The sequence below is a fragment of the Peromyscus leucopus genome, chromosome 9, assembly GCF_004664715.2.
Source record: "Peromyscus leucopus breed LL Stock chromosome 9, UCI_PerLeu_2.1, whole genome shotgun sequence".
Lineage (NCBI taxonomy): Eukaryota > Metazoa > Chordata > Mammalia > Rodentia > Cricetidae > Peromyscus > Peromyscus leucopus.
The window spans coordinates 67,249,793-67,277,627 of NC_051070.1; the positions used below are offsets into that span (position 1 = coordinate 67,249,793).

The 27,835-nt window shown below is 43.9% G+C and overlaps 2 protein-coding genes across 2 annotated transcripts in view; one reads left to right on the forward strand and one right to left on the reverse strand.

The window, feature by feature from the left end:
• Parp4 (poly(ADP-ribose) polymerase family member 4) overlaps positions 1-15,977 on the reverse strand; it is a 94,115-nt gene extending 78,138 nt beyond the window's left edge. Inside the window, exons 1-6 of the mRNA XM_037208506.1 lie at positions 15,895-15,977; positions 8,265-8,397; positions 5,500-5,698; positions 4,303-4,366; positions 3,390-3,465; positions 2,031-2,141 (exon numbers count right to left, since the gene is read on the reverse strand). Coding sequence (XP_037064401.1) covers positions 2,031-2,141; positions 3,390-3,465; positions 4,303-4,366; positions 5,500-5,698; positions 8,265-8,396 — 582 coding nt within the window. The 5' untranslated portion in view covers position 8,397; positions 15,895-15,977. The remainder of the gene's footprint in view (positions 1-2,030; positions 2,142-3,389; positions 3,466-4,302; positions 4,367-5,499; positions 5,699-8,264; positions 8,398-15,894) is intronic.
• Positions 15,978-16,223: 246 nt separating this feature from the next.
• Positions 16,224-18,098, forward strand: LOC114683794 (protein UXT-like). Its single transcript, XM_028858127.2, has 2 exons — positions 16,224-16,315; positions 17,348-18,098. Exon 2 carries the CDS (start codon positions 17,405-17,407, stop codon positions 17,876-17,878), a length of 474 nt encoding a protein of 157 aa, XP_028713960.1. The 5' UTR covers positions 16,224-16,315; positions 17,348-17,404; the 3' UTR covers positions 17,879-18,098.
• Positions 18,099-27,835: the final 9,737 nt, after the last annotated feature.

Genomic DNA, 27,835 nt, shown 5'->3' on the forward strand with positions numbered 1-27,835 from the left:
CTCTTAACCACTGAGCCATCTCTCCAGCCCTCTGCTCTTCTGGGAAACCCACCCCATTTCTGAGCAACTCAGCTTACACTGACCCCCGATGATGGAGGAAGATTGGGAGTCCTGGTGTCCCCTAGAGGTTGGCTAATCCTGACTCTGAGGTGCACAGCTCCAGATGGATGTCACACTCACCAGACTGTTCACTGTGGGGTCTCTGAAACCTGTAGAAATGAGGTATACTCCCAGGTCACTCCATTTAAAAGGTAGAGGCTAGGGTTTGGATCTCAGTTGTCCCAGGGCCCAAGAGAACCACACGGGCCTCATACCTGCTAGGCAAGGCTTCTGCTGCTGAGCGACAGCCCTGCCCTTAGAGCTTTGCTTTTCATTGTTAAACACGGTGCTGGGAGCCAAACTCCTCCAGATAAGAAGCAAGCACGTGGCCTCGGAGCCATCTCTCTGCTGTCTACCTTTTCTAAGTTAATTCTTTCAGGTATTTCGTTAAGTGATGGAGAGTGGCCTAGGGATGGAATTTTTTGGAGATTTCTCCTAAGATGGCTTCATGAGGCAGGGCAAGCCTCTTCTACAGAACATCTCTCACTACTGCTTAGGTGAGGCTTACTCCTGGCAGGTGGACAGGACCCCTCAGCCAGCCTCTGCTGGAGGGCGTGGACATGAGCTTGCTAAGGCTGGTAGGCACCAGTACGGTCTACGTGGCGTTACTCTTCTTTCTTAAAGATATAACACAGTCCATTGTGGGTTTTTTTTTTTTTTTAATTTTGAATTACTTTTTATCCAAATAACAAAATAACCACATATTTTGGGGCAGAAGGTTAAATATCTCCTACTTGGATACACCTGACCCTGGATTAAGGTTCTAGCTCTGTTTCCATGGAAACCTTATTAAAGGCAGCTATAAGGCTGGTGCAGTAATGTAGGCTTGCAATCCCAACATTTGAGAGGTTGAGGCAAGAGTGAGATCCGTCTCAAAATGCAAACCTTCTACCCCTTCCAAAACAGTTGGCTGTAATTGTAATGACTTCGCTGGTAAATCTGCACCAAGATGAGCACTTCAGTGAGTGTGTGGTGGAAACCAAAGCTTTGGACTTTCTTGAGAGTAATTCATAGAACAGAGTGCATCTCCAGGGTCACCTGGAACCTGTGCTATGAGAGATATGAGCTCCTGAGGGCCAGGGCTTCTCAGATGGTCCCATTTGATGTGTGTGTCTTTACTCCTGAGTGACATCTGGGCTAGGGGCCAGATGAGAAGCTTCCAGAGCCTCTGTGGACCTGTGTGCGGGCCTTTCTCACTGAAGAATGGACTCTGTGCCCTGCCAGCTGTGTTTTGGCCACAGTAGATCTGCACGGCTGAATATCTATGTGAGAAGGCTCCCCAGTGGGCGAAGCTTGGTGCATACTGTATTTAATCTTTGGGTGTGTGTTCTGGATCTATTTTTATTTCAGAATTGTTTTAGACACAGCTGGGCTCCTGACTTGACAGTGAACTAGGACAAAGGTTATGGCTTCTGTGAAGCCTGCCTCGTGATCTCCAGCATTCTATGACCATGAGCCCTGAGTATTTCACATGTACAGCAGTGTCAGGACTGTCACAGTCGGTCCCAGGGATGCACCTGTTGTGAGGCAGGTGTGGTTCATGCCAGTAATGGTAACACTTGTGGGGGCTACTGAAGGAGGAGGGCCATGTTTGAAGCAAGCCTGGAATACAGAGTGAGACCCTCTGTCTCATTTTTAAAGGTGGGGGGTGGGGGGAGAAAGAGAGGAAAAGGTAGAAGAGGAGAAGGACAGATGGAGGAGGAGGGGGGAATGATGGACGAGGAGGATCTCTGCTGTCTTTTCATCTTTGATGTTCAGCCTCCAGTACGGGGAGAAACAGATTCTGTTGCTTAAGCCACCCAGGCCCATTCTGTTCACTTCTGCAGCCCCAGCTGACTATGCCCCAGATAAGGAGAAAACGTTCAGCATGGTGGTTGGTGGCTTGAGCAAACTAGAAACGGGAAGAGTGAAGACACAGGACTCTGACTCACCTGCGCGCTGCCGGCCAGGAAGTGTGCCGATATCACAAAGGGGCAGTGCCCTGGGGCCCGGGAACACTGCAACTCTACCACCACGATCTCCTGGCCTCCATCCATGCCCACCTGCAAGACAGGGTACATTTCAGAAGCAGAGCTATGGGAACTAGCCACACTCCACATCGGAAAAGGCTGCCTAATGTGCTGGAGCAACGCATGCTCATTTGGAGAAGTATATTAGAAAACACAAAAGTATCCAGAGAGTAAAAGTCACCTGAAACCCTATCACAGCAATAGAATCACTGTCAGTACTTCGGTATAGTTTTCTCTGTGTATTTATATGTCACTTTTCACATTATAAGGGAAATATCCCTTTAAATTTATATTTTATTCCATCATCTAAAAAGTGTTTGAAGGAAGGCAAGTGTTGATTTTAATTTGTGTGACTCTGTCAATAAAGTCTTCTGTTTTCCTTTAAAAAGCAAAAGGAACAATTCAACATGGCATAAATATTTGGCGTCAAATCTATCTTTTCCAAATATGAGAAACAGTTAATAACAGGGTAGAGGTTTATTTCTAATGCCAGATTGATGCTTTATATTGTTTAATATCGGTTGTAAGTGGCTAGATTGTAGCTCGGTTGGGAGAGTGCTTGATTAGCATGCCTGGAACTCGGGTTTGATCTCAGACACTACACAAACTGCATGGTGCAAACTTATAATCCCAGCTCTTGGGAGGTGGAGGCACAGGGATCAGGAGTTCAAAGTCATTTTTCACTGTGTAGCAAGTTCAAGGCCAGCCTGGGATACATGCGATCCTGTCTCAAAAAACAAACAAGATATATTATGAGCATGAATTACTTTCATTAAGAACACTAAAAAATGTCTTTTTCTTCTTTAAAATCTATTTAGTTTTTGGGTTTTATTTGAGAGGGGGTTTCATTGTGTAGCTGGGGCTGTCCTTGAACTCATAACCCTCTGGCTTGGCGGCCTAAGTGTTGAGATTATAGGCGTGAGCTACGGCACCGGGCAAAATTAAACAAACATTTTCTTTCTTTCTTTCTTTCCTTTGGTTTTTTCAGACAGGGTTTCTCTATGTAGCCCTGGCTGTCCTGGTTCTTGCTCTGTAGATCAGGCTGGCCTCGAACTCACAGAGATCCACCTGCCTCTGCCTCCCAGTGCTGGGATTAAAGGCGTGTACCACCACCTCCCAGCAAACAAATATTTTCTAAGTAGTAAAAACCAACTCATGTTACAGGAAATATGATATTTAGAATATGAACAACTTTTTCAAAACAATGAGAAAATTATCAAAAATGAAATGTTTTCAGAAATTATTCAGTTTCTTTTCTCTAAGTAGAAATCAGACTCTTACCTTTTCCAAGATGTTATATTTCACAACTTCAAAGTCTTCAAGAAAATGAGGAATCTCAACATTCTCTGCAGAAACCCTGAAATTTGTATAATTAAACATTTAAAATTGAAGTGGAACTTTGGACCATGCAGAATCTCCCAACAGATCCCCTAATTCTTTATGATGTATGTAATAAGTCCCTGGTGCTTCTTTAAGTAGTCTAGAAACAGTTAAACAATTATGAAAAATGAGCTGGATTCATCCTCTGCATAACTAATTTACTAGTTATTATTTTCTGATTTTACATATTTGTGGGTGGAGTGTGATCATTTAACCTGTGCATTCAGTGAGGGATGATCAGGGAAATCTCCATCCTCCTCTTCTGAATTTCCAAGCACTAATGCCCAGCACCTTGAGTGCACAGGGAGTCGAGGACAGGCTACAGAAGCAGACACAAAAAACACGGCCACCTTCCCTGGTCACCACATCCTGGGGCTCTGACTCCTAGCAGTGGTTTTCTGGGCTACATCAAGTCCTTTTATAATATAAAGGAGTCCAGTGTATCACCTGTCCTTTGCTTGTTCGTTTTGGTTTTTGGTTTTTTTGAGACCAGGTCCCCATAGGTAGCTCAGCCCTGGCTCAGCCTCCCAAGTGCTGGTAACTGGCAGGCATCACGACTCTGAGCATATTTGTATTTTTTTTAATGTATTTATTTATTATGTATACAGTGTTCTGCCTGCATCTATACCTGCATGCCAGAAGAGGGCACCAGATCCCATTATAGATGGTTGTGAGGCACCATGTGGTTGCTGAGAATTGAACTCAGGACCTGTGCAAGAGCAGCCAGTGCTCTTAACCTCTGAGTCATCCCTCCAGCCCCCGCATATTTGTATTTTTAATACTATGATTGAAGTTTACAAAATATTTTGCTTACTGAGTGTCTTGGGTGTTCTCATTTTCTGGGGTGTTGTCCAAAGACACATCTTCTGTTTCCACCTCTAGAAATAAAAGGAAAACTTGTTGACTGTTAAGACTTATAATTAACCGTGAAACTAACTGCTAGAATTATTAAGTTCTTTTGTTTGTTTGTTTTGTTTTTTCAAGACAGGGTTTCCCTGTGTAGCCCAGGCTGTCAGTGGAACTCGCTCTATAGACCAGACTGGTCTTGAACTCAGATCCACCTGCCTCTGCCTCCTGAGTGCTGGGATTAAAGGCGTGTGCCACCACTGCCCAGCATTATGATTCTTAAATAGGGATATTTGCTCTATAATTCCCCTCCCCGTTCAGTGTTCTGGGGACTCAAACTCAGGGCCTTACGTATGCTAGGTAAACGCTCTATTGCTGAGCCACACTCTCAGCCTCAGTTCTGTTTTGTTTGTTGGGTTTTTGGATACTTTCAGTTGAAGGTTTCACCCTGTTGTCGGAGCTGGCCATGAACTCCGAGGCTCCAGTGATCATCCTTACCATCTTACCAGCCCAGCAATCACTTTCTTAACACACAGATTATTCTACCCCAGGTTAAAATTATACACAGGCCTGGGGATGGCGTAGATAGTAAAGCACTTTGGAGGCATGAGGACCCGAGTTTTATCCCCAGCCCCTAAGAAAGACTGAGAACGGCAGGGCAATCTAGGAATCCCTGTGCTGGGGAGGAAGACACAGAGGGACGCCTGGGGCTCCCTCACAATCCATCTTAGATAATTAGTGAGTCCACACCGGTGGGAGACCCTATCTGAAAGGAGATGGACAGCATCCCAAAGGACAATACCCATGCTTGTCCTCTGGTCTCCACAAGTACCCCATGGCGCATACATTTACACACATACACAAAATAAAGAAATGAAACTATAATGATTTTTAAAGAAAATCACACATCAAATATTCTGAGACCATCAGGGATTTTTAGTCATTTTGAGTCTGACCTCACTAGACTTCACATTGAAAAATCTAGATCTGTTGCTAAGCTGGCCTTTTATCCTTCAGGATTTTATTTCCTGTTTCTGTGGTAAAATGAAGCATAATTATTTTGTAGTATTCCTGGACGATTTCCTTTTCCTCATAACATTGCTGACGTGTCCAAATGTCTACCATGACATCTAAAATCATTAAGTGCTTGGTAAGACGAACTCACCAGCACAGCTCCTTCCACTTGGCGGTGGCATTGTAGCCAGTGACTTGGGATCATAATCCTTCACATCCAATAGTCTCCTCTCTTTGACAGAGTCCCAGATGAAATCTGGGTTTGCAATCTGGACATCATTCTTTTGGATGGAGTTCAGTTGACCCCGACTCAGGACGACGTCAGCATTGTCTAAGATTACGTGTGTGCACTAAGGAAAAACAGTAAGTTCATTATACAGCAGCAAAACCAAAATTTAACTGCACGCACGCACGCACGCACGCACACACGCACGCACGCACGCCAATAGGTTACAGGGATTCTTCCGTTTCTACTTCCCACTTTACTGTAGGAGCTCAGGGATCACAGACCATGTTTCTTCATTTCCTTAGGGTCTGGGGGTCCAAACTCAGATCTTTACCATGGTGGGGCAAACCCTTTGCCCACTGAACCATCACCCCAGTCTCCATTTTTTTTATATAGTGTGATAAAGAGTACATGCATATTGTAGAAATCTATAAAGTAATAATAGGGACCTGCTAGCCCTCCCCCATTGCTCGAGTGCCTCCCCCAGAGGTACTGCTGTGATTTGCTCCTCATAGATATTTCCAGAGCTCTTCTTTGCAGACAAGGGGTATAGCTGAACAAGGGTAGCATGCTTTCATACTATCTGAGCTTGCTTTTCCACTTAAAAAAAGTTTATCTTGGGGTTGGTGAGGTGGCTCAGAGGTCCTGAGTTCAACTCCCAGCAACCACATGCTGGCTCATAACCATCTATAATGAGATCTGGCTCCCTCTTCTGGTCATATATGCAGAAGGAACACTGTAAGCATAATAAAAAATCAAAAAATAAGTTTATCTTCAAATTCATCCTTAGGTATATGTAGATGTTTACTTATTGTTATGTCTGATTGTATTTTTCCTTTTAAGGCAGTCTTGTGTAGCCCAGCCTCTTCTGAAACTTGATCCTCCCACCTCAGCCTTTCAAGTGCTGAGATTACAGATGTGAGCCACCACATCTGGCTTTGTGTCTCCTTTATCACTGCTGCTGTGCACATTTCAAACATGTATATACATTGGTAAAAATAAATAAATAAAACTCTGAAAGGTCTCATACACAGTATGTGAGAGTTTCCCAAACAGCAGAGACCATGGGCAGCTCTTTACCCAGAAGACAGCTTATTTATTACTTGTTCTTCTTTCCTTCCTTCCTTCCTTCTTCTTCTTCTTCTTCTTCTTCTTCTTCTTCTTCTTCTTCTTCTTCTTCTTCTTCTTCTTCTTCTTCTTCTTCTCTCTCTCTCTCTCTCTTTCTCTCTCTCTCTTTCTTTTCTTTCTTTCCTTCCTTCCTTCCTTCCTCCTTTCCTTCCTTTCTTTCTTTCTTTCTTTCTTTCTTTCTTTCTTTCTTTCTTTCTTTCTTTCTTTCTTTCTTTCTTTCTTTTTCTTTCTTTCTTTCTTTCTTGAGACAGGGTTTCTTTGTGTAACTGCCCTGGCTGTCCTGGAACTTGCTCTGTAGACCAGGCTGGCCTCAAACTCAGAGATCCACATGCCTCTGGCTCCCAAGTGCTGGGATTAAAGGTGTGTGCCACCACTGCCTGGCTTACTTATTACTTTTCTTTTTTCTTTTTCTTGTTTTTGTTTTTTTGAGACATGGTTTCTCTGTGTAGTTTTGGTGCCTGTCCTAGATCTCACTCTGTAGCCCAGGCTGGCCTCGAACTCAGAGATCTGCCTGGCTCTGCCTCCTGAATGGATTAAAGGCCTGCACCACCGCCTCTCAGCTTACTACTTTTAAGTGGATTATCTGTCAACCCATGGAAATGGTAAGGCTGGGAAGTCAGGAAGCCATGTGATGGAAGCATGCACAACTGTGCCTGAATTGGAGGCAAGTGGGGATATTCTCTTTGTGGTACCCTGCTGGAATTGAATTTGCCTCCTAGGGTAGATGAGGCTCTCTATGGCTAGTACCTGGGATGGACCCAGGGAGAGGCAGCCAGGGTCAGACCTATCAACAGAGGAAAGAGGAAAAGACAGGGCCAGCAATTCTGGGACATAATGCCTTTAAACTTCCATTTTGTCTTCTTAAAAAAGGGGAAATTGCCTTAACATTTTTAAGATAGCGTCCCCTTGTGAAACTGTATCTGAATGCTTAGGCCTTCAGTTCACCTCTTGAAAAGCAGTAGCTTTCCTTCAGCTCTTATGAGATAAGCTCCCGCTGAAAGGACTAACTAGTTCACACTACACTTCGGCCCCCAGCGGTCAGGCCTACGCCAACCCGCTGGCCAGTGACACAGCGTGCCGTTTGCAAGCAGGTACAATATGACTTTTCTCTTTTAAGAACAGGTGTGGCGCCGGGCGGTGGTGCCGCACGCCTTTAGTCCCAGCACTCGGGAGGCAGAGACAGGCGGATCTCTGAGTTCAAGGCCAACCTGGTCTACAGAGCAAGATCCAGGACAGGCATCAAAATACCACAGAGAAACCCTGTCTTGAAAAAAAAAAACAAAAAACCAAGAACAGGTGTGGCTGGTCTGAAATTCTATTTACATCTTTGGCTAAACCCGAATGATAGCAGATTCACAGGACAGGGAATTCCCAATGTTAGGAAACTCCCAGAGCAGGAGACTGGGCTGGGTCCTCTGGCATCCTCGGCTTCTTCTGGTCCATCCCCCAGGGGACCATGGCCCAGGGTCTCCGTTGCTAGTCTCCTCTGCTTCCTCTCTAACGAGCCGTGTTCGCTGAAAGTTCGTATTAATCAGAGAGTAATCAGTGAGATTTGGAAATACCTGAGGATTTAACAAAAAGGAAAACTTTCCACCATTTTCTTTAATATCAGCTTGCAGCTTTTTCTTCTGTTGGCGAGGTAAGTGTTTGACTTTCAAGCAGAATATACAATTTGCAAAGATTCCCAAAGTCATCCTGAAAGAAAAGACAGTTTTGAGTCATAGGCTTCTGCTTGTTGTGGTGATTATTTGATCTTTCAGTTTCATACATGTGTATATTATACATGGAACACACTCCCTTTCACATCTCCACCCTTCACTCCTGCTGGTCTTCTCTGTCCTCCTAGACAGTCTTTCTTCGATATACTACATAGATACACATACATACTACATAGATACACATACATGTGTGATCTTAGATGTTTATATGAAATTCACCAAGCACAAAGGAGAGAAAGCATATTTGTCTTTCTGTGATTGCTTTAATCTACTTGTATCAATTTTTCTGCAAACAACATGATTTTGTTCTTCTTCATTGCTGAAAAAAATTCGATTGTGTATGTACATCACATTCTCCTTATTTGTTCCTGTTGTTGGACACCTAGGTTGGTTCCATAATTTAACTATTGTGAATAAACACTGATGTGCAAATGTCTCTGTGATATGTCAATTTGTTTTCTTGAGATACTGTTTTATGTAGTCACTTTGGACCCCCGATTCCACCTCTAAAGTGCTGGGATTACAGGCATGAGCCACTATAGACAGTTTATACGGCATTTGAGGTTGAAACCAGGGCATGCTAGGCAAGCATTCCAGCAATCAGCTGCATCTCCAGCTTAATTACAGATTTGGACACTTTATCCCCATTTCACAGAGGAGGAACTGTGCCCAAAGTCATATGACTCAGTATAAAAAAGGTACAGGACTGGAATCTAGCTTCAGCCTTCATACCCCCCTCCACCCCTGCCCCATGCTCCTGTGCAGAACTTCCCATCTTTCCAGAGAATGTGACTCACAGCTTTCTGAGTGAGTCAGACTTGAATGGAGGCAGACTACAACCTTGGGAAAGTGAATTACACGTGGGTGTTTAATATGTGGCAGAATCTGACCACTGCACAGACGCTCTTATTGGCCTGGGTATTCTCCCACAATTCATCTCTTCTGGTTGACGCTTGAGCTGTGCCATAAACACTCAATCAAGTGTTCCAGCAAGATGGGCAGCTCAGCCCACTCCTCACAAGCAGCTACAGGGCAGTGTAGCAGGCTCAGAGGACCGCATGGTGTGGCCTTTGGGGAGCGGAACTGGAGCCCATCAACCTTGTGCATCATTGTAGCCCTGAGATAACGGAGCCAATGCCATGTCTGTATTATCAGTGCAACGATGGACTAACCATTAGCTTTTCCTCCACTGTGGACCAGAGGCTCATTATCAGGATCCTCCCTCAGAAAGGCAACAAAACCAGAGTGAAAAGGTAAACAGAGGCAGAGGGCAAAGGCACCTGCCACTAAGCCTGAACTCTACATGCACACATACATGAAAAAGAGAATGAAACAAATACAAACCAAACAGAGTACCTTTCAAGGATGTGGCTGTGTGCTTTACACAGAAGGAACGGGCCAGCCTGCTACCCGCTCAGAGGGTCCTGTGCAGGGTAGCAATGCTGGAGAAGTATAGACATGTGGTCTTTTCCGGTGCTGTCCACTTCCAAACCAGCTGGTTGCTTAGCTGTAGCAAGGGAAAGAGGTGGCCTCTCCCAGCCAAAGGGAGCCCTGAGTAGGGGAGGCTGGAGAGCAGGCCCCCCGGGATACACCTCAAACTAACAAGACACCATCAGTTAGCTGAAATGATAGCACGCGCAATGAACTCAAAGGTCCCTCCAAGTCCGTGCTGGGACGACAGGAAAAAGCTCAGTTCTTGACCTTTAAAGGTCAGTTTGCCGAGGAAGGAACTGATTTAAGAGACATGTTAAATGTTCTTCTTCTTACTACACTTCTATGAATATTTTCATTTTTATCATATTAAAAATACCAAAAGATGGAAATGCTTTTATATTTTCATATAGTCATCTAGTTTTGTTTATACTTGTTTTGTCATTATTGGAAAATCCTTGTTTTGCTTTGTTTTTATTTTTGTTTGTTTCTCATTCTCCAGCCCATGCTGGCTTTGAACTCATGACGTAGCATAGCTTCCCAAGTACCTAGATTACAGGTGTGAGCCACCACACTAGATTACAGGTGTGAGCCACCACACTTGATTACAGGTGTGAGCCACCACACTTGATTACAGGTGTGAGCCACCACACTTGATTACAGGTGTGAGCCACCACACTTGATTACAGGTGTGAGCCACCACACTTGATTACAGGTGTGAGTCACCACACTTGATTACAGGTGTGAGCCACCACACTTGATTACAGGTGTGAGCCACCACACTTGATTACAGGTGTGAGCCACCACACTAGATTACAGGTGTGAGCCACCACACTTGATTACAGGTGTGAGCCACCACACTTGATTACAGGTGTGAGTCACCACACTTGATTACAGGTGTGAGTCACCACACTTGATTACAGGTGTGAGCCACCACACTTGGCTTCTTGCTTTCTCCACATGCTCCCCATTGTTAGACTTCCTTAATATTTTTACTGTTTTATTGTGTAGTCAATGAACTCACTACAGGAGATTCCCCAAATCTAGAGAAAGAAAGCAGACATCTAGAATCACACACAGATAGACACGCCAGAGGAACTCTCCATGGCATGGACTAGACAAGATTTCAGAACTACAAGGAAACAATATTAATGGAAAGTGCCAACCCATCTGGAGAGACACAGAGCATCACCTCTCTAATCATCAACCCCAAAAGCAGGAAAGAGTAGGACTGAAACTTCCAGTAGCCGGATGTCAATGACTGATGACCAAGGTTACTGTATCCAGCAGCTATCATTTAGATTGGATTGAGAAATGAAGGTATCTCAAGGAAAGCACAGTCTAAGTTCATGGCCAACAAGCCAGCACCGCAGAAGACACTTAGAGGATGATGTACATACTATCCACAGAGGAGGAAAAGATATTCTCAACCCAAGAAATAATAAAATCTGGAAGGAATGAAAGACAAAGCTGGGTCGACCCAGTGAACCAGCAAACTCCTGACAGGGACAGGGAAAAGAAAAGGACGAACACTATCCACCCAACCGGAAAAAATACCGTACGATGACGGGAAGTAGTACGGCTCTCAGTAACAACCTCACGTGGAAGTGGCTTGACTGAAAGGCCAGACTCAGCCAAGAGCAGTCTGGGTTATCAAAAAGTTGCTTCTCTGAGAAATGCAAATCAAAACGACTCTGAGATACCACCTTACACCTGTTAGAATGGCTACGATCAAAAACACCAATGACAGTCAATGTTGGAGAGGATGTGGAGCAAAGGGAACACTCCTCCACTGTTGGTGGGAATGTAAACTTGTTCAACCACTGTGGAAATCAGTATGGCGGTTTCTCAGAAAATTAGGAATCAAACTACCTCAAGACCCAGCCATCCCACTCTTGGGCATATACCCAAGGAATGCTGATTCATACCATAAAGATACATGCTCAGCTATGTTCATAGCAGCACTATTTGTAATAGCCAGAACCTGGAAACAACCTAGATGCCCATCAACGGAAGAATGGATGAAAAAATGTGGTACATATACACAATGGAGTACTACTCAGCAGAGAAAAACAATGAAAGCATGAAATTTGCAGGCAAATGGATGGAACTAGAAAAAATCATCCTGAGTGAGGTAACCCAAACCCAGAAAGACAGTCATGGTATGTACTCACTCATAGGTGGATTCTAGATATAAAATAAAGAACAATCAGACCATAACTCATAGAACCATAGAGGCTATATATATAGCATGGAGGTCCCTAGGACGACTGTGGCATATAATAAATTTCAGTTTTACTCAATTATTGAAAAAAAAATAGCCAAATGAATGGAAACACATGAACTATGAACCAAAGGTTGAGGGGCCCCCAGCTGGATCAGGCCCTCTGAATAGGTGAGACAGTTGATTGGCTTGATCAGTTTGGGAGGCAACTAGGCAGTGGGACCAAGTCCTGTGCTCATTGCATGAGTTGGCTGTTTGAAACCTGGAGCTTATGCAGGGACACTTGGCTCAGTCTGGGAGGAAGGGACTGGACCTGCCTGGACTGAGTCTACCAGGTTGATCACAGTCCTCGGGGGAGGACTTGTCCTGGAGGAGGTGGGAATGGGGGGTAGGCTGGGGGTAAGGGGAGGGGGTGGGAGGGGGGAGAATAGGGGAACCCATGGCTGATATGTAGAACTGAATGGTATTATAAAATTATATATATATAAAAGTTGCTTCTCTGAAAAGATAAGCAAGACTGACCAACTCCTAAGCAGGCCGACCAAAACCAGAGTTTGTAGAGTGCTTAAGCAAAGTCATGTTCCTCAATGTCAGCTAAAACTGGGCATCCCTGTGTGACAAAGCCCCTGAGAAAGCAGAGACAGGACTGTACCTCTACACGGTAAGACCAAGTATGACATTGCACTAACTGGGAAATTCCCTCTAAAGTTAGAAAGGAGACAAGGGTAGACAATGCCCACTCCTTTCAATACAGTGCTAGAAGTTTACTGGACTAGTGAGGTGAGAGAAAAGTAAAAGAAACACACAGGGGACAGAAAAAGTCAACTTATCCCTGTCTCCACATGATGCAATCTTTCCTCAAAAGATCCTGAAGACTCCGCCAGAGTCTTTGCATTGCTGTTTTTTTTTTTTTTGTTTTTTTTTTAATTTGTTTGGTTTGCTTTAGGTTTCTGTTGTTTATTTTTGTAGCTTTGGCTAGCCCAGAACTTGCTATGTAGACCAGGCTGGGCTTGAACTCAGAGATCTAGCTGTCTACCTCTATCGCCCAAGTCCTAGGATTGAAGGCATGCACCACCACACCTTGCCGGCCTGGTTTAGTGTTGAGCTAGGGTCTCATTGTTGTACTGGTACTGGCTGTCCCAGAACTCACTGGGAAGCTCAGGCCTCAAACTCATGGTGATCCTCCTGTCGTAGCCTTCAGAGTGTTGGGACTGCAAGTGTGTGCTCCCATGCCTGGCTTCTACCAGAAAATCCTTAGACTTGGTAAACACTTTCAGAAAAGTGGCATGGAATAAAACCAACAAAGAAAGGTAGGCATCCTTTCTACGAACCAACAACAAACTTGTCAAAAAGACCTGAGGGAGGAAAATCATTTCCAATAATAGCTTTAAAAAATCCAATGGGAAATAAACCTAATAAAAGGAGGGGAAATACCTGTGTGATAGAAACTTAAAACACAATTGGAAGAAGAAATTGGAAGGAAAAGCCTCCCATGGGAATGTACTGACGGGATAGTATTAAAAAATAGCTTCATTATTGAAAATGATCTACAGATTCAAAGCAATCCCCACCAAAATCCCGAAGTTATTTTTCAAAGAAGTAGGAAAAAAAGTCCTAAAATTCATGTGGGAGCATAAAAGACCCCCAATAGCCAGAGCAATCCTTAGCAGAAAGAACAATGCTCATCTCAGGTTATACTGCAGATCATAGTAACCAAACTCTATGGTACTGCCGTAAAAACAGACATATAGATGGATGCAGTAGAAGAGATGATCGAGAGCCCACCTAGCCACAGAGACCTAATTTCTGACAGAAGTTTACAAAACACACTGTGGAGGAAAGGCTGCCTCCCTAATAAATGGTAGTGGGGAGCCTTTACCAGCTACACTTCTTCATTTTTGGAAGTCCCAGGGCCGACCCATCAAGAACTGTTTTCCTATTGGTCACCTGCCATGGGTCCGAGAACTGACCGATCGCATCCTACTCTGCTCTTATCGGCTGTTGTCCACCCTTGTCATTATTTCCACACGAAGGCTAATTCTCCTTAGGAGCTGTGCTTTATTTATATGCCTCGCTAGAATCCAGATCACTTTAAAACACTCACAGAAAAGCCCCGGGTTCTAGAAAAGCCTTCTGAACACCATTAGCACGATCAGACTAAATGACATCCACAAGGCACCTCTGGATGCATCCCTTTAGCACACAGTGTTAAACCCATGTATCTAAAAAGTACTTCCTGAATAAAGATGGATTCAAAGGTAATGAAAAATTCTGCAATTCGCTCACACTCAGAATGACTTTCTCCCTTAAAACACCACACTTGGTTTGCTGCTATTAATGTATTGTCATTTACAGACCAGAATCCATAGAAGGCTCAGGTCTACCCACTCCTCTAATGAATCATTCTGAATCTCGGCAAGAACTATTTTGCTTACTTGAATGTTTCATAACCTGGCCTTGTGAAATAGGATCCCGGCAGGAAATACCACGGTAGGAATTAAGAGGCCTGCTCAAGAGCCTTGTTTTAATTAGGTTTCTATTTTTTTTTAAAAGATCTATTTAGTTATTATGTATACAGTGTTCTGCCTGCATGAGTCCTTGCAGACCAGAAGAAGGCACCAGATCTCAATACAGATGGCTGTGAGTCACCATGTGGTTGCTGGGAATTGAACTCAGGACCTCCGGGAGAGCAGTCAGTGCTCTTAACTGCTGAGCCATCTCTCCAGCCCCAGGTTTCTATTCTTGTAATAAAGATCATAACCAAAAGCAACTTGAAGAGGATAGAGTTTATTTCCTCTTACAAATTCTAGTCCATCATGAAAGGAAGTCATGGCATGACTTCCAGACAGAGATTCTCAATCTGTGGGTCGCGACCCCCAGAGACAAGCGTTTCTTCCACAGAGGGGTCGCCTAAGACCACTGGAAAACAGACATTTACGAGTCATAACAGTAGCAAAATTGCAGTTATGAAGCGGCACCGAAAATAATTGTATGGTTGGTGGTCACCACCATGACATGAGGCCGCAGCATTAGGCTGGTTGAGAACCACTGCCGAGGCAGAGGCCCTGGAGGAACAGTTTACTGGTTTGCTTTCAGCTCTGCTCACCTGGGTGCCCAGAAATGACACCTACGGCGGGCTAATCAGGTAGCAATCAAGAAAATGCTGGGCAGACACACCCCAGAGGCCAATCTGACGGAGACAGTTACTCAGCTGAGGTTCAGTCTTCCCAGGTGCGTCAACTTGACAACCAAGAATATGGCTATAACACCAGAAGTACCTTCTAGTAGGACAGAGGCACGAATTCAGCGCAAGGACCAACCTACACAGGCATATTTCCTGCCCTGTCTCTTTTTCTTTTAAACAAACTGTAACATTGCCACAGGCAAGGCCCAGACAGATTAAGAATTTCTCTATCCCCGGTCTTGGCTAAAACTGCAAATTAACCCCCCCACCCCCTCCCTTTTAAAGTTTATTATTTACTTAGTTAGCTAGTCGTGCTAGGACCCAGTCAGGTTTGGCTAAATCTCAACTCCAGACCTCAATGAGCCCATTTCTTCTACTCCCGTGCTTCCTGCATTCTCCGCAGGATTCACCCAACTAGGGTACTTTTGCCTAAGTTTCCTTGGAAATCCAACTTCCAGAGAGAGAGTCAAGAAACGCGGCGATCTGCTGCGGCTCTCCGGGAGGTCTGGTCTCGCAGACAAGGTTGACCTCCCGGGCCCACCCGGCCTAAGAGCGTCAGCGAAGATCACGGCCACCCAGCCAGGACTTCCCGGGCCCTGGGAGCGACCCGACGGCCTCCTGGGGCACCCACGCACCTGCTTGGGGGTCCCGGCTTGCACGTCCCGGGCGCCGGACGGTCCGCTGCTGGGTCCCCGAAGCCAGCGTTCCAGCCGCGGCGCTTCCGCTCCGGAGAGGCGCAGCGGGGCGCGGCGGGGCGGGACCGTGCCTGCGCCTCCTGAACCCCGAGCCTGAGCTGCGGTCAGCGTCCCTCTGCGGGGTGTCTCGAGACTGTCCCTATCACTTCCGCCTGCCGGAGAGAAGGCGTGTCCCCCGGCCAGCCGAACTCTGCTTCCAAGATCAGCCAAGCCGTCAGGACTTTCAGTTTCGTCTTTGAGACTGTAAATGGCCAGTAGGGGTACATCCAAAATTTGAATCTGGGCGACGTAATGTATGGCGATTTTGACAGAGAAATAATTGTGAATGGGTGCTAGGTAGAGTGCCGGAGTCCCAGGACAGGTAAGAAACAAGTTTCCTAAAGGTTTGGGATCAAACAGGAAAATTTAAGGCTGAAGAGGCAGCTCATTGGTAGAGGCCCCTGGGTTCGATTTTCAGCATCCTCAGAGGAAGAAAATGAGAACTTCCTGAGTTTGAAGCACATAATAGCATCCACCACTAATCCGAGACACTCACACGGTGAGCTAGGGCTGTACAGCTCAGTTGGTTGATAGTCTCGCATGTGTGGGCCCTGTGTGCTAGGATCAGAAATGGACTGAGTGGGCACTAACTTGGAAATAATTTGATTCCTCAGAATAAGATGAACGAAATGAGAAAAAAAGGTCTAGAATTGAGAAGTGAGTGTAAAAGGTATGGAGCTGAATCCTAGCGCCATGATTTATATGGCTGGGGAGTTGTAGACAAGGTACTTTACCTGGGTGTGGGGTTCAAATTTCATCATACAACCCACTTTATGAGGTTGTATCGGAATCACTTTATGCTGGACGTGACTGCTTGCTTTTGTAATCCCAGCACTGGGGAGGCAGAGGCCAGAAGAACTCAAGTAGAGTTGGCCAAATAGCTAGTTCCTGGCTGGGTGGGGCTGCAAGGGAGACACTATCTTTTTTTTTTTTTTTTTTTTTTTTTTTTTTTTTTTTTTTTTTTGATAGGGTCTTACTGTGTAGCCCTGGCTGGCCTGGAACTTACTATGTAGACCAGGCTGGCCTCAACCTCACAATAATCCATCTGCCTCTGCCTCTGGAGTCACTACACCAGACAGAGACACCCTATCTTTAAAAAAGAAATCAACTTATGATTTAATAGACAAATGGAAATGTGTAGCACGATCATTACAAAGCACACTGTGTAAAAAGGAAAAAGTTGTGACATTACAGGCCCTGTGTAAAAAGGTATAACTTGTGATAAAACCCTGTAGGTGTGGAAAAATTGAGATGTATACTGAGCAATAGTTTTTGTGTGTTTTCACATGAATTGATCATATTTTTATAGGAAAAGACCAAGGCACCAGAAATAATCTATGTTCAACAATTCTAGGTAAATTTAACATAATAAAAATCATAGCGTTATTGCCAGTGGCCCAAGGAGCCCATCATGGCGACACCCACCAAACGGCTGGCCTTGGATACTGTAGCAGAGAAAGTGCTGTTGTACGAGGCCTTTATCAGTGATGTATTGCAGCGAGACTTGCAAAAAGTGCTGGATCACCGAGACGAGGTGTATGAGCAGCTGTCTGTATACCTTCGACTGAGAAATGTCATTGAGCGACTACAGGAAACTAAGCGCTCGGAGTTACATATGCAGGTGGATTTGGGCTGGAACTTCTTCGTTGACACAGTGGTCCCAGACACTTCCCGCATCTATGTGGCCCTGGGATATGGTTTTTTCCTCGAGTTGACACTGGCTGAAGCTCTCAAGTTCATTGACCGGAAGAGTTCTCTCCTCACAGAGCTCAGTGACAACCTCACCAAGGACTCTGGGAATATCAAGGCTCATATCCGCATGATGCTAGAGGGACTTAGAGAACTACAAGACCTACAGAATTTCCCAGAGCCATCTCCCCATTGACTGCTTCTTCCCATCTAATATTAAAGAGCCAAATGCCTTGGAGAAAAAAAAAATCATAGAAAATACCATCTCTGAACCATAATGAAATGAAACTGAAAACCTGGAACAGGGAAAATTGACAGCAGAAAATATATGGCAATTAATGTTTTTCACTTACAGTGGAAGAAGTCACAAAGGACTTAGGAACCCTTCTGAGATAAATAAAAGAAACACACCAACATTGGTGGGATATAGTTATTGTTGTTGTGTTTTTGCTCTTTAGGGGAGTCTGCCACCCAGCTCCCAAATAAATCACACACACACACACACACACACACACACACACACACACACACACACACACGGAGGCTTATTCTTAATTATAAATGCCTGGCCTTAGCTTGCTTTTTTTTCTTGCCAGCTTTTCTTAACCTAAATTAGCCCATCTACCTTTTGCCTCTGGGCTTTTCTTTTTCTATTCCTGTATACCTTTCTTGGTTTCTTACTCCATTGCTGGTTGTGTAACTAGGTAGCTGACCCCTGGAGTCCTCCTCCTCCTCTGGCTACTTCTTTTCTCCTCCCAGATTTCTCCTATCTATTCTCTCTGCTTGCCAGCCCCGCCTATCCTTTCTTCTGCCTTGCTATTGGCCGTTTAGCACTTTATTAGAGAGCATTAGGTGTTTTAGACAGGCAAAGTTACACAGCTTAACAGAGTTAAACAAATGCAACATGAACAAAAGTAACACACCTTAAAATAATATTCCCCAACATTTTTGTGCTGCACGATAGCATAGAGCAAGGCAGAACTCTCCTTTTTTGTGTACTTGAACATTCTAGAATTGGTAGACCTGATAAACCTTTGCTATATATCTTAAAAGGTTTTATTAATAAGATCAAACCTGAGGCCAGTTATTGGGGTGAACACTGGAAAATCAGAGAGCCAGAACAAGCCACAGCTACTTCACCTCGCTGGATCCTCAGCTGGTCTTGCTTCCTCAGACTGGAGGCCTCTGATTCGTCATCCAGAATGGGTCTCAGCTGAATTGCTGCTCAAAAGCCTGAATGTTTAACCAGGCCAAATGCTTAACCAGTCAAATGCTTCTAGTTTCTGGTCCTCACCCCTTATATACCTTTCTGCTTTCTACCACCACTCCCTGGGATTAAAGGCTTGCTTTCTGGGATTAAAGGTGTGATGAGTCAGCATGCCTGGCTGTATCCTTGAACACATGGATTTCTGCCTCTGGAATGCTAGGATTAAAGGCGTGTGCTACCACTGCCTATCCTTTATGTTTAATATTGTGGCTGTTTTGTCTATGACCCCAGATAAGTTTATTAGCATGCACAATATTTGGGGGAATACAATACCACATTTACTCATTTTAATGATCTTTTGCTGCAAACTCAAGGCACCAGTAATAGTTAAATCTATAGGAAAATATAGTTTTATAAAGTCTGTTAGCATCCAACATTGTTGCTAGAAGCTGTGTGTGTTCACATATGTATGTGTGTGCCTGGTAATTGTGGATGTCTGTGTGGAGGCTAGAGGACAAGCTTGTGCTGGGGGATGTCTTTCTGTACACTGTGAATATATGTTGTTCCCATTGGTTAATAAATAAGCTGCTTTGGCCTATGGCAAGGCAGCTTAGAGACAGGCAGGAAAGGAGAGAGACAGGACGAAGAAAGGCAGAGACAGGAGAGATGCCAGCCTGCTGCCCAAGGAACAAGATGCCAGCAGACTGGTAACCCATGGCCATGTGGCAACTTATAGACTAATAGAAATGGGTTAAGATACAAGAGCTAGCTAGCAAGAGGCCTGCCTTAGACCATACAGTTTGTAAGTAACATAAGCCTCTGAGTGATTATTTTATAAGCAGCTGTGGGACAGTGGGACTGGGCAGGACTGGAGAAACCTTCCGACTACAAGCTTGGGTGTTGTTCCTCAGATGTCATCCACAGGGACTGGAACTCATTTAAGTGTGTTAGACTTGCTAGCCAGTGAACACTTAGGGATCTACCAGTCTCTGCCTCCCAGCACTGGGATTAAAACACATACCACTATGCCTGACTCTCTCTCTCTCTCTACACACACACACACACACACACACACACACACACACACACACACACACACACTTATATATGGTGTGTGTGTGTGTGTGTGTGTGTGTGTGTGTGTATGCATATGGGTTCTCTTCTTTGACAAGGGTACTGGGGATGGAACTCAGGTCATTAGGCTTGTAGAGCAAATGCTTTACCCACTGAGCCATCTTGCCAGCATCCAGCTTTTTTCTTTCTAAAATTCTGGTATTGTGGGTTGAACTCTGGTCTTTATGCTTACAAGGCAAGCTTGGACTGAGCTATCTGCCCATCCCTAGAAACCTCTTTACGGGGCTGGGGATATGGTTGAGTAGGTCGGAGTGCTTGTCTTCAGTCCCTAGCACTGTATAAAAACAGGCTTGGTGGTATATGTCTGTAATCCCTGTAATCCAGAGACAGGGGGAGCAGAAGCTGAAGGTTATCCTCAGTTAATTAATGAGTTCAAGGTCAGCCTGGGCTATACGAAACCCTGTCTGAAAAAAGCAAACAGAAAAAGATTTTTACTGTACTAGCTACTTGTCTTATGGCTGTGACATCATTTGACACAAGGAGTATCAGGAAGGAAAGATGTGCTTTGGCTCACAATCCTAGGGATACAGTCCATCACTGCAGCAATGGCTGGCTGCAGGAGCAGCAGGTGACTGATCACATCTTGTCCACAGTCAAGAAAGAAAGAGTAATGTCTGTTTCCCTTTAATTCAACCCAGGTCCTCAGCCTGTGGAAGCTTCCCACCCACGTTAGAGTGGGTATTGCCACCTCAGTGAACCTAATGTAGACTCACACATACATGCCCAGAGGTTTGTTTCCATGGTGATTTCTGAATCCGGCCCAAGTGACAACATTAACCCTCATGTTCTAATGGAATTTTTCAGAAACCTGAGGTTGACTCTTGCTCTCCCTATAAGTGGAGTTGCTGTGGGTTTTCTTGCATTTACCTGGGGGCCAGGTACTTTGTCCCTCAGAATGTTTCCTCTTCATGCTAGAATTGCCCTTGCAAGCCTGGAGGCAATTCTACCACTAGTCTAGAGGAGAAAGGGTCTCTGAACATTTCTTCAAAGCTGTCTTTCATAATTATACTAAAAAGAGTTGTTGAAGCCAGGCACTGTCCAAACAGGTTCCACGAAGCTGTGCGAGGAGGATTCTGATTGCTTGTGAGAAAACTCCAGAAGAACAGGGCTCAGTCCTCCAAGCACAAAATTGTTCTTGGAACATGCTTCCACGCCCCTCACCGGTGTGTAAAGTAGGAGTGGGTTTCCTGAAGATTATCTTACTGCTCAGATGATGTTCCTGATATCGGCTTGTCCTTGGGATCGTACACAGCCTAACTCATGTGAACATGCACTCATGACTGCATACAGCTTAAACTCATGAGAATTTTGTTCATATGACCTTGCTTAACCCTCAGAATATAAATGGTCTGATGTCCTCAATAAAGTTGGTTATTGCATGAAACATTAGTTTGCCTCATTTTCAGGCTCCACTCTCCCAGGTTCACACCACCAATTAGAATGGCAACAAGGCACGATGGTACAGTCCTGTAAACCCAGCACTTGGGAATCATGGGGACTGTAGGATCAGGCATTCAAGGCTAGTGTTGCTGAAATGGTATGTTCAAAGCTATTCTGGACTAGACAAGATTTTGTCTCTCAAAAGAAAAATAAAGTAAATTTAAAATCTAACAGGCTATTGGGGTCCAGCCCTTGAGAGCCTTTTCCTAGGGTCCGTGGAAGAATCTACAATCAGCTGATAACATAATCTTAGGTGATATCAAATGAATCTATGTACATGAAACTCTTTAGTCCATTCACTTATTCTTCTGAGTCAGTTCTCTCTCTACATGACTTCTTTTTTTTTTTTTTCTTCTTTTTTTTTTTTTGGTTTTTTTTTTTTTTTTCGAGACAGGGTTTCTCTGTGTAGCTTTGCGCCTTTCCTGAGACTCACTTGGTAGCCCAGGCTGGCCTCGAACTCACAGAGATCCGCCTGCCTCTGCCTCCCGAGTGCTGGGATTAAAGGCGTGCGCCACCACCGCCCGGCGTCTACATGACTTCTTTTCTGCTCTCATGCCTAGCTCCTTTCTTGTCTGATTCTCTCTACATTTTTCTGCTGTTCCCTCTAAGTGCTTTCTTAATTCCTTCATCTAGTTCCGCCCCATCTTGGTTCTCATCCATCTAGTTCTTCCCCATCTTAGTTCCTCTTCATCCTTAGTTCCTCTCTTTATTCTTCTAAGTTCTTACTCTTGTTCTTCCCCATCTACTTCTTTCCCATCTAGTCCTCCTCCATCTAGTTCTTCCTCCTCTGGTTTTTCTCCATCTTCCATCTCGTTCTCCTAGTTCTCAATCTAGTCCTCCTCAAGTCTCTTGAGTTTTACAATTATAGACCCATGTAATAGCAATGCTCTGGCTAAGGCAAGGTCACCAGACTTGAATTCCTCCTGGGTCAAATGGAGGGGCAATAAGGTCCCCACAAAGAGCAGTAATTGTCAGGTATCATTTATAACCGAAAAGGGAAGTGACTAATGGGAAATAGAATCAACTGAGGGTCAAATTTGGTTAATACCTAAGCAAAGGGGATTTTGTGAACTCAAACTATATTCTTAGAAGTGGTTTGATAAGGTATAAGGAGTCTATCAGTGATGAGTGAAAATAAAACTGCCTTATTTTCCTTTGGCCCGTTATCTGTCCAAGCTATCTTGACTGACGCCATTTTCTGGCAGGGCAGGGGAGTGCACTTGGTAGCTAGGCAACCTGGGTCACAGCTTGAGGTACCTGGTAAGAAAGAACCCTTTACTTCTGAGTTAATTGATCTAGAGCAGAGATAGCATTTGGAAGAAAGAAAGTTAAGCTTAATTAGCACTTCTGCCAGGTCTCAAACAGATAGTCTGGATGCTTAAGTCTGTTCTTAGAAAGTCTGGGAGGCATCTCAGATAAGGTTCTGGCCAGATGTTACTAATGACGATAACTACAGAAAGGCCTGAAATTGGGGATCTTGACTGTGTCTGTTGTTAGCACAGTTGGAGAAAGTTATACAAATACTTTAATTGTATAGGGGAAATTGTGCCCAATGAATGATCAATACACTATTCTAAGGAATGGAAAAGCTACAGTAGCACAGGAGAAATTCATAGCAGGAAATGGCTAATATTCAAAAGCCAGTACCACCAAGACTCTTTAAGCCTTGGCTTTATCCCCTGGAAGGCCCTTGGCTTCTTCCAGGTACAGCTTTGTCATAGTCAGCCGAATTCCTACTTCATACTTCTGTGTCCTGCAGCAAAAATCAAACAGTTATGGAAGTAGGCCTGATCCCCAGTACCAAATAAACCAAGCAAGGTAGAGTAAGCCAGTAGTCCCAGCACAAGGGAAGCAAGATGAGAAACTCATGGTCACCTTCAGCGATGCAGCAAGTTCAAGGTGGCTGCATGAAACCCTCTATCCAAAAAAAAAAAGTTATTGAAGGAAGAGGAGAGGATGGAGAATTTGGTTGGCCATCAGGGGCATTAGTTAGACAAAAGAATAACTTTGTTTTGTGTTTGTGTGCTCGTGTGCTCATGAGGCTGTAAGCTACAGGTTGTCATCAGGCATCTTCCTCCATCGCTGTCTGCCTTATTTTTTAAATTAAGTCACTTTTATGTATGTACATGTGTGTACCATGGCACATGTGTGAAGAAGACAACGTTCCTGAGTCAGTTCATCTTCCACCACATATATGGGTTCCAGGGACTGAACTTCCACAGTCATTAGGCTCAGAGGCAAACACCTTTACATGCTGAGCCATCTCACTGGCCCTCTAGCTTACTTATTTAGTTTACTTATTGTTTATGCTTTATGTGTGTGTGCTGTGGAAGAATCTTTGTACACTGTAAATATGTATTGCTCTTATTGTTAATAAAAAGCTGATTGGCTGATGGCCAGGCAGGATTTTTGGGGCAGAGAGAATGCTGGGAAGGAAGAGGACCAGAGGAGTTGCCAGCCAGACACAAAGATAAAATAGGAGGTGCAAGATGAAAGAGAGGCAATGCCACACGGCAGAATGTAGATTAATATAAATGGGTTAATTTAAGTTGTAAGAACTAGTTAGTAATAAGCCCGAGCTATCAGCTGAGCATTTATAATCAAGTCTCTGAGTGGCTCTTTAGAAGCAGCTGGCGGGACAGACTGTCCTGACGAAAGCTCCACCTACATATGAGTGTTTCACTATATGTATGTCTGTGCATTGCATACATGCCTGGTGCCTTTGCATGCCAGAGGAGGGGGTTGGATTCCCTGGAAATGGAGTTACGGATGGTTGTAAGCTATCATATGGGGCCTGGGAATTGATCCCGGTCCTCTATAAAAGCAACAAGTGCCCTTAAGTGCTAAGCCATCTGTCCAGCCCACTTCTAACTCATTTTTGGAGACAGTTTCACTCACTGAACTCTAGCCAGGCAGCATGTCTCTGGGACCCTCCTGTGTTGACCTTCCTAGCTTTTGTACTGTGGTTAAGATCATGCACTGCTGTGCTCTGTGTTTTATGTGGATGTTGGGGATCTAGACTCAGGTCCTCATGCTTTATAGCAACCACTTTATTGTGACTGGGCCATCTTCTTAGCCTCAGGACAAATAAATTCTAATGTTCTAGCACAGTAATATACTTATATGCTGTGGAATATTATTTTAAGGTGTGCTACTTTTGTTTATGTTACATTTGTTTAACTCTGTGAAGCTGTGTTACTGTGCCTGTCTAAAACACCTGATGGTCTAATAAAGAACTAACGGCAGGAGAAAGGATAGTTGGGGCTGGCAGGCAGAATAAATAGAACGAGAAATCTAGGAAGAGAGAAAGGAGAAAAGAGATGGAGGAGAAAAAGAAGGAAAGTAGCCAGAGGAGGAGGAGGACTCCAGGGGCCAGCCACCCAGCTACACAGCAAGCCGTGGAATAAGAGTAAGATTTACAGAAGTAAGAGAATGGGAAAAGCCCCAAGGCAAAAGATAGTGAGGCTAATTTAAAGTTAAGGAAATGGCAAGCTAAGGCCGGGCATTTATAATTAAGGATATATAATTAAAGCTGAACAACATGAAAGACCCTAACCCTTCAGGCTTACACCCCCAAGCCTCAGGAAAAGAGAAACTTCAAGCACCAGGAAATGAGAAACTAAAAAATCTAGTTCCAAGGGCAACCTGACTTAGCCATTGTTCAATCTCCCCTGCAACCATATAACAATGTAAAAAGATTTCTGTTAAGAGATGTGCTCAACTGTGACTGGGATAGTTGCAGGTGTTCCAGGAAGGACCACTGTGACCTTTGTGTAAACTCCACTCCTGCCCTGATACCCCCCTTGAGGTTTCAGGAAGAATGTACCTGTTGACTTAACTGTACCCCCTCTGTGATCACTCTGTATCCAGACCATGATCTTATGAAATTGTATGGGAATTGTAATCTTGTGGGTTTTTCCTTTAAAACCCCTCATGAGGCTGCAGTAAGATGAGGCTCTTGCTCTTAGGAGCAGTTTGCCCTTCTATATAGAAACTTAATAAAAACCTCTTGCTATTGCATCAACTGGACTGGACTCTGGGTTCTTGGGGCGCCCACTCGAGACCCCCAACTTTGGGATCCAACAAACAAAAAAGTTATAAGGCTCCTTTAAGAGTTTTGGCCAGACAGTTTCTGCTGGCCACTGAGCCCGAGAGCAGCTAGTACCTTAAGCAGGAACAAAACAGTAAGTAAAAATGGTTGCCGCGATGCAAGCATTGGCACTCTGGAGCTCTAGGAAGGTTGACTGCAGTTCCTGGTCAGACAAACTACCGACCAACTGGCCTCGAGTTTCATGCTTGGTTTTCATGACCCAAGAAGCAGGCTGAGCCAGCTGGGAATGGTGCACGCAGGATCCAGGTGTACATCATCAGTCTAAGGTTTGCTAGTATTGTCAAAAAAGACTAGAGAGATGCAGTAAAAGAGATCCAGACAGAAAAACCTCTAAACAGGTTACAGTGTGTTTAACAAGGTGCTCAGGCTTAAGAAAAGGAAAAGGGTATAGTAATAGTAAAAAAAAAAAAAAAAAAAAAAAAAAAAAAAAAGAATAGTTAATAAAATAAATAAAATAAAATAAAATTAAAAAAAATAAAGTCTTTAAAGAGAGAGTAAAAGAAAAAAGCCGGGGCTGGAGAGATGGCTCAGTGGTTAAGAGCATTGACTGCTCTTCCAGAAGACTTGGGTTCAATTCCCAGCACCCACATGGCAGCTCACAACTGTGACTCCAGTTCTACAGGACCTGACACTCATGCATGTAAGAGAAAAATAAATAATTTACCCGTGGTGGTGGCACACGCCTTTAATCTCAGCACTCGGGAGGCAGAGGCAGGCAGATGTCTGTGAGTTCGAGGCCAGCCTGGGCTACAGAGTGAGTTCCAGGACAGCCATGGCTACACAGAGAAATCCTGTCTTGAAAAAAATTAAAAAAAGAAAAAAGAAAAGAAAAAAGCCACATAAGATGGGAAATACACAGGTAGTCTGGATCCTGTACGTTATTATGCTGATCTTGAATTTTTTGATTGTTGAAAAGCAAAGGACAGCTGCAAAGAGACCTGGAATTGAAAGAGGGACTGTTGAAATAAATCAGCCTATATACTTTAGGAATGCCTTAACTTTTAAAAAGTCAAAAAATATATTTGTCAAATGGAAATCAAAAATGCGTTGGAGTTTTGTTCCCACAGGAGATGAGAGGCTGTGGATTCCTTCAGGGTTATTACGGATCAGGTTTGATCAGACAAGACCTCCTGAATCTTGACAGTTGATATCTATCAGCAAAGGTTAATGCTCATTTTCCCAGGACTTGGGAAAATCTTAAAGTTTTCTCTCTGGGACCCTAAAGATGCTTCATCACAGACAGCAAGAAGCAGGGTGGAGAAAACGAAGCCCACATTCCCAAGTGGGGTGTGGGAGGCTTTTGGTTATTTGGTGGGTTATGGATGTTCATTAAAACATCCCTCAGGGGAATATAGGATGAAAAGACAACTATTAATTTCAGATATTTTACATTGGCATGGATTTTGGAATAATGATACAAATTTGAGGTTAATTTTGTTGCACTGTATCTATGTTTCTACTCTTGTTTAAAGGACATTTATATATTGATACAAAATTAAGGTAATTTTTGCTAATAACATACTGTATATATGTTTCTACTCTTGTTTAAAGGATTTTTGTATATTGATATATTTTTTTCTTTTTTCAAGATAGGATTTCTCTGTGTAGCTTTGGAGCCTGTCCTGGATCTTGCTCTGTAGACCAGGCTAGTCTCACAGAGATCCGTCTGGCTCTGCCTCCTGAGTGCTGGGATTAAAGGCATGTGCCACCAATGCCTGGCTATATATTGATAAAATTTTAAGGTTATTTTTGTTACAACAATACTATATGTATGTTTCTATTTTTGTTTGTGGTATTTTGCTTATACACTTCATTTGGAAATGTAGGGTGAAGTTCTAGTTTTTGAAAGCTATTATTATAAATTATATAAGATAATCAGGAAACATATAGGTTAGTCATTAGTCATTTATAAGTAAAATTTGTAGATATGTTAGGTATGCTTTCTAGATCATATAGAGATATATTTTAGATAGATAGATGGTCTTCAACCCTTTCAAAGATCTATAGAATATGGCATTTAAAAATGTTTTTTTAACATAGGGTTTTTCCTGACAATGAGCTACATCTGTCATGGTGGCACCAATTTACTTCAGAGATGATGGGCATTGAAGAAACTCCTTATGGAGTTTGCTTTCACTGTGGCAAGGTTAGCCACTAGGCAAAGAAACTGTTTTTGCATTTGACTGCTGACAACGTGTTATGTAGACTGGACATGCAGGACACAGAGGAAAGTGACTGTTGAACTTTGCCAAAACAAGGCA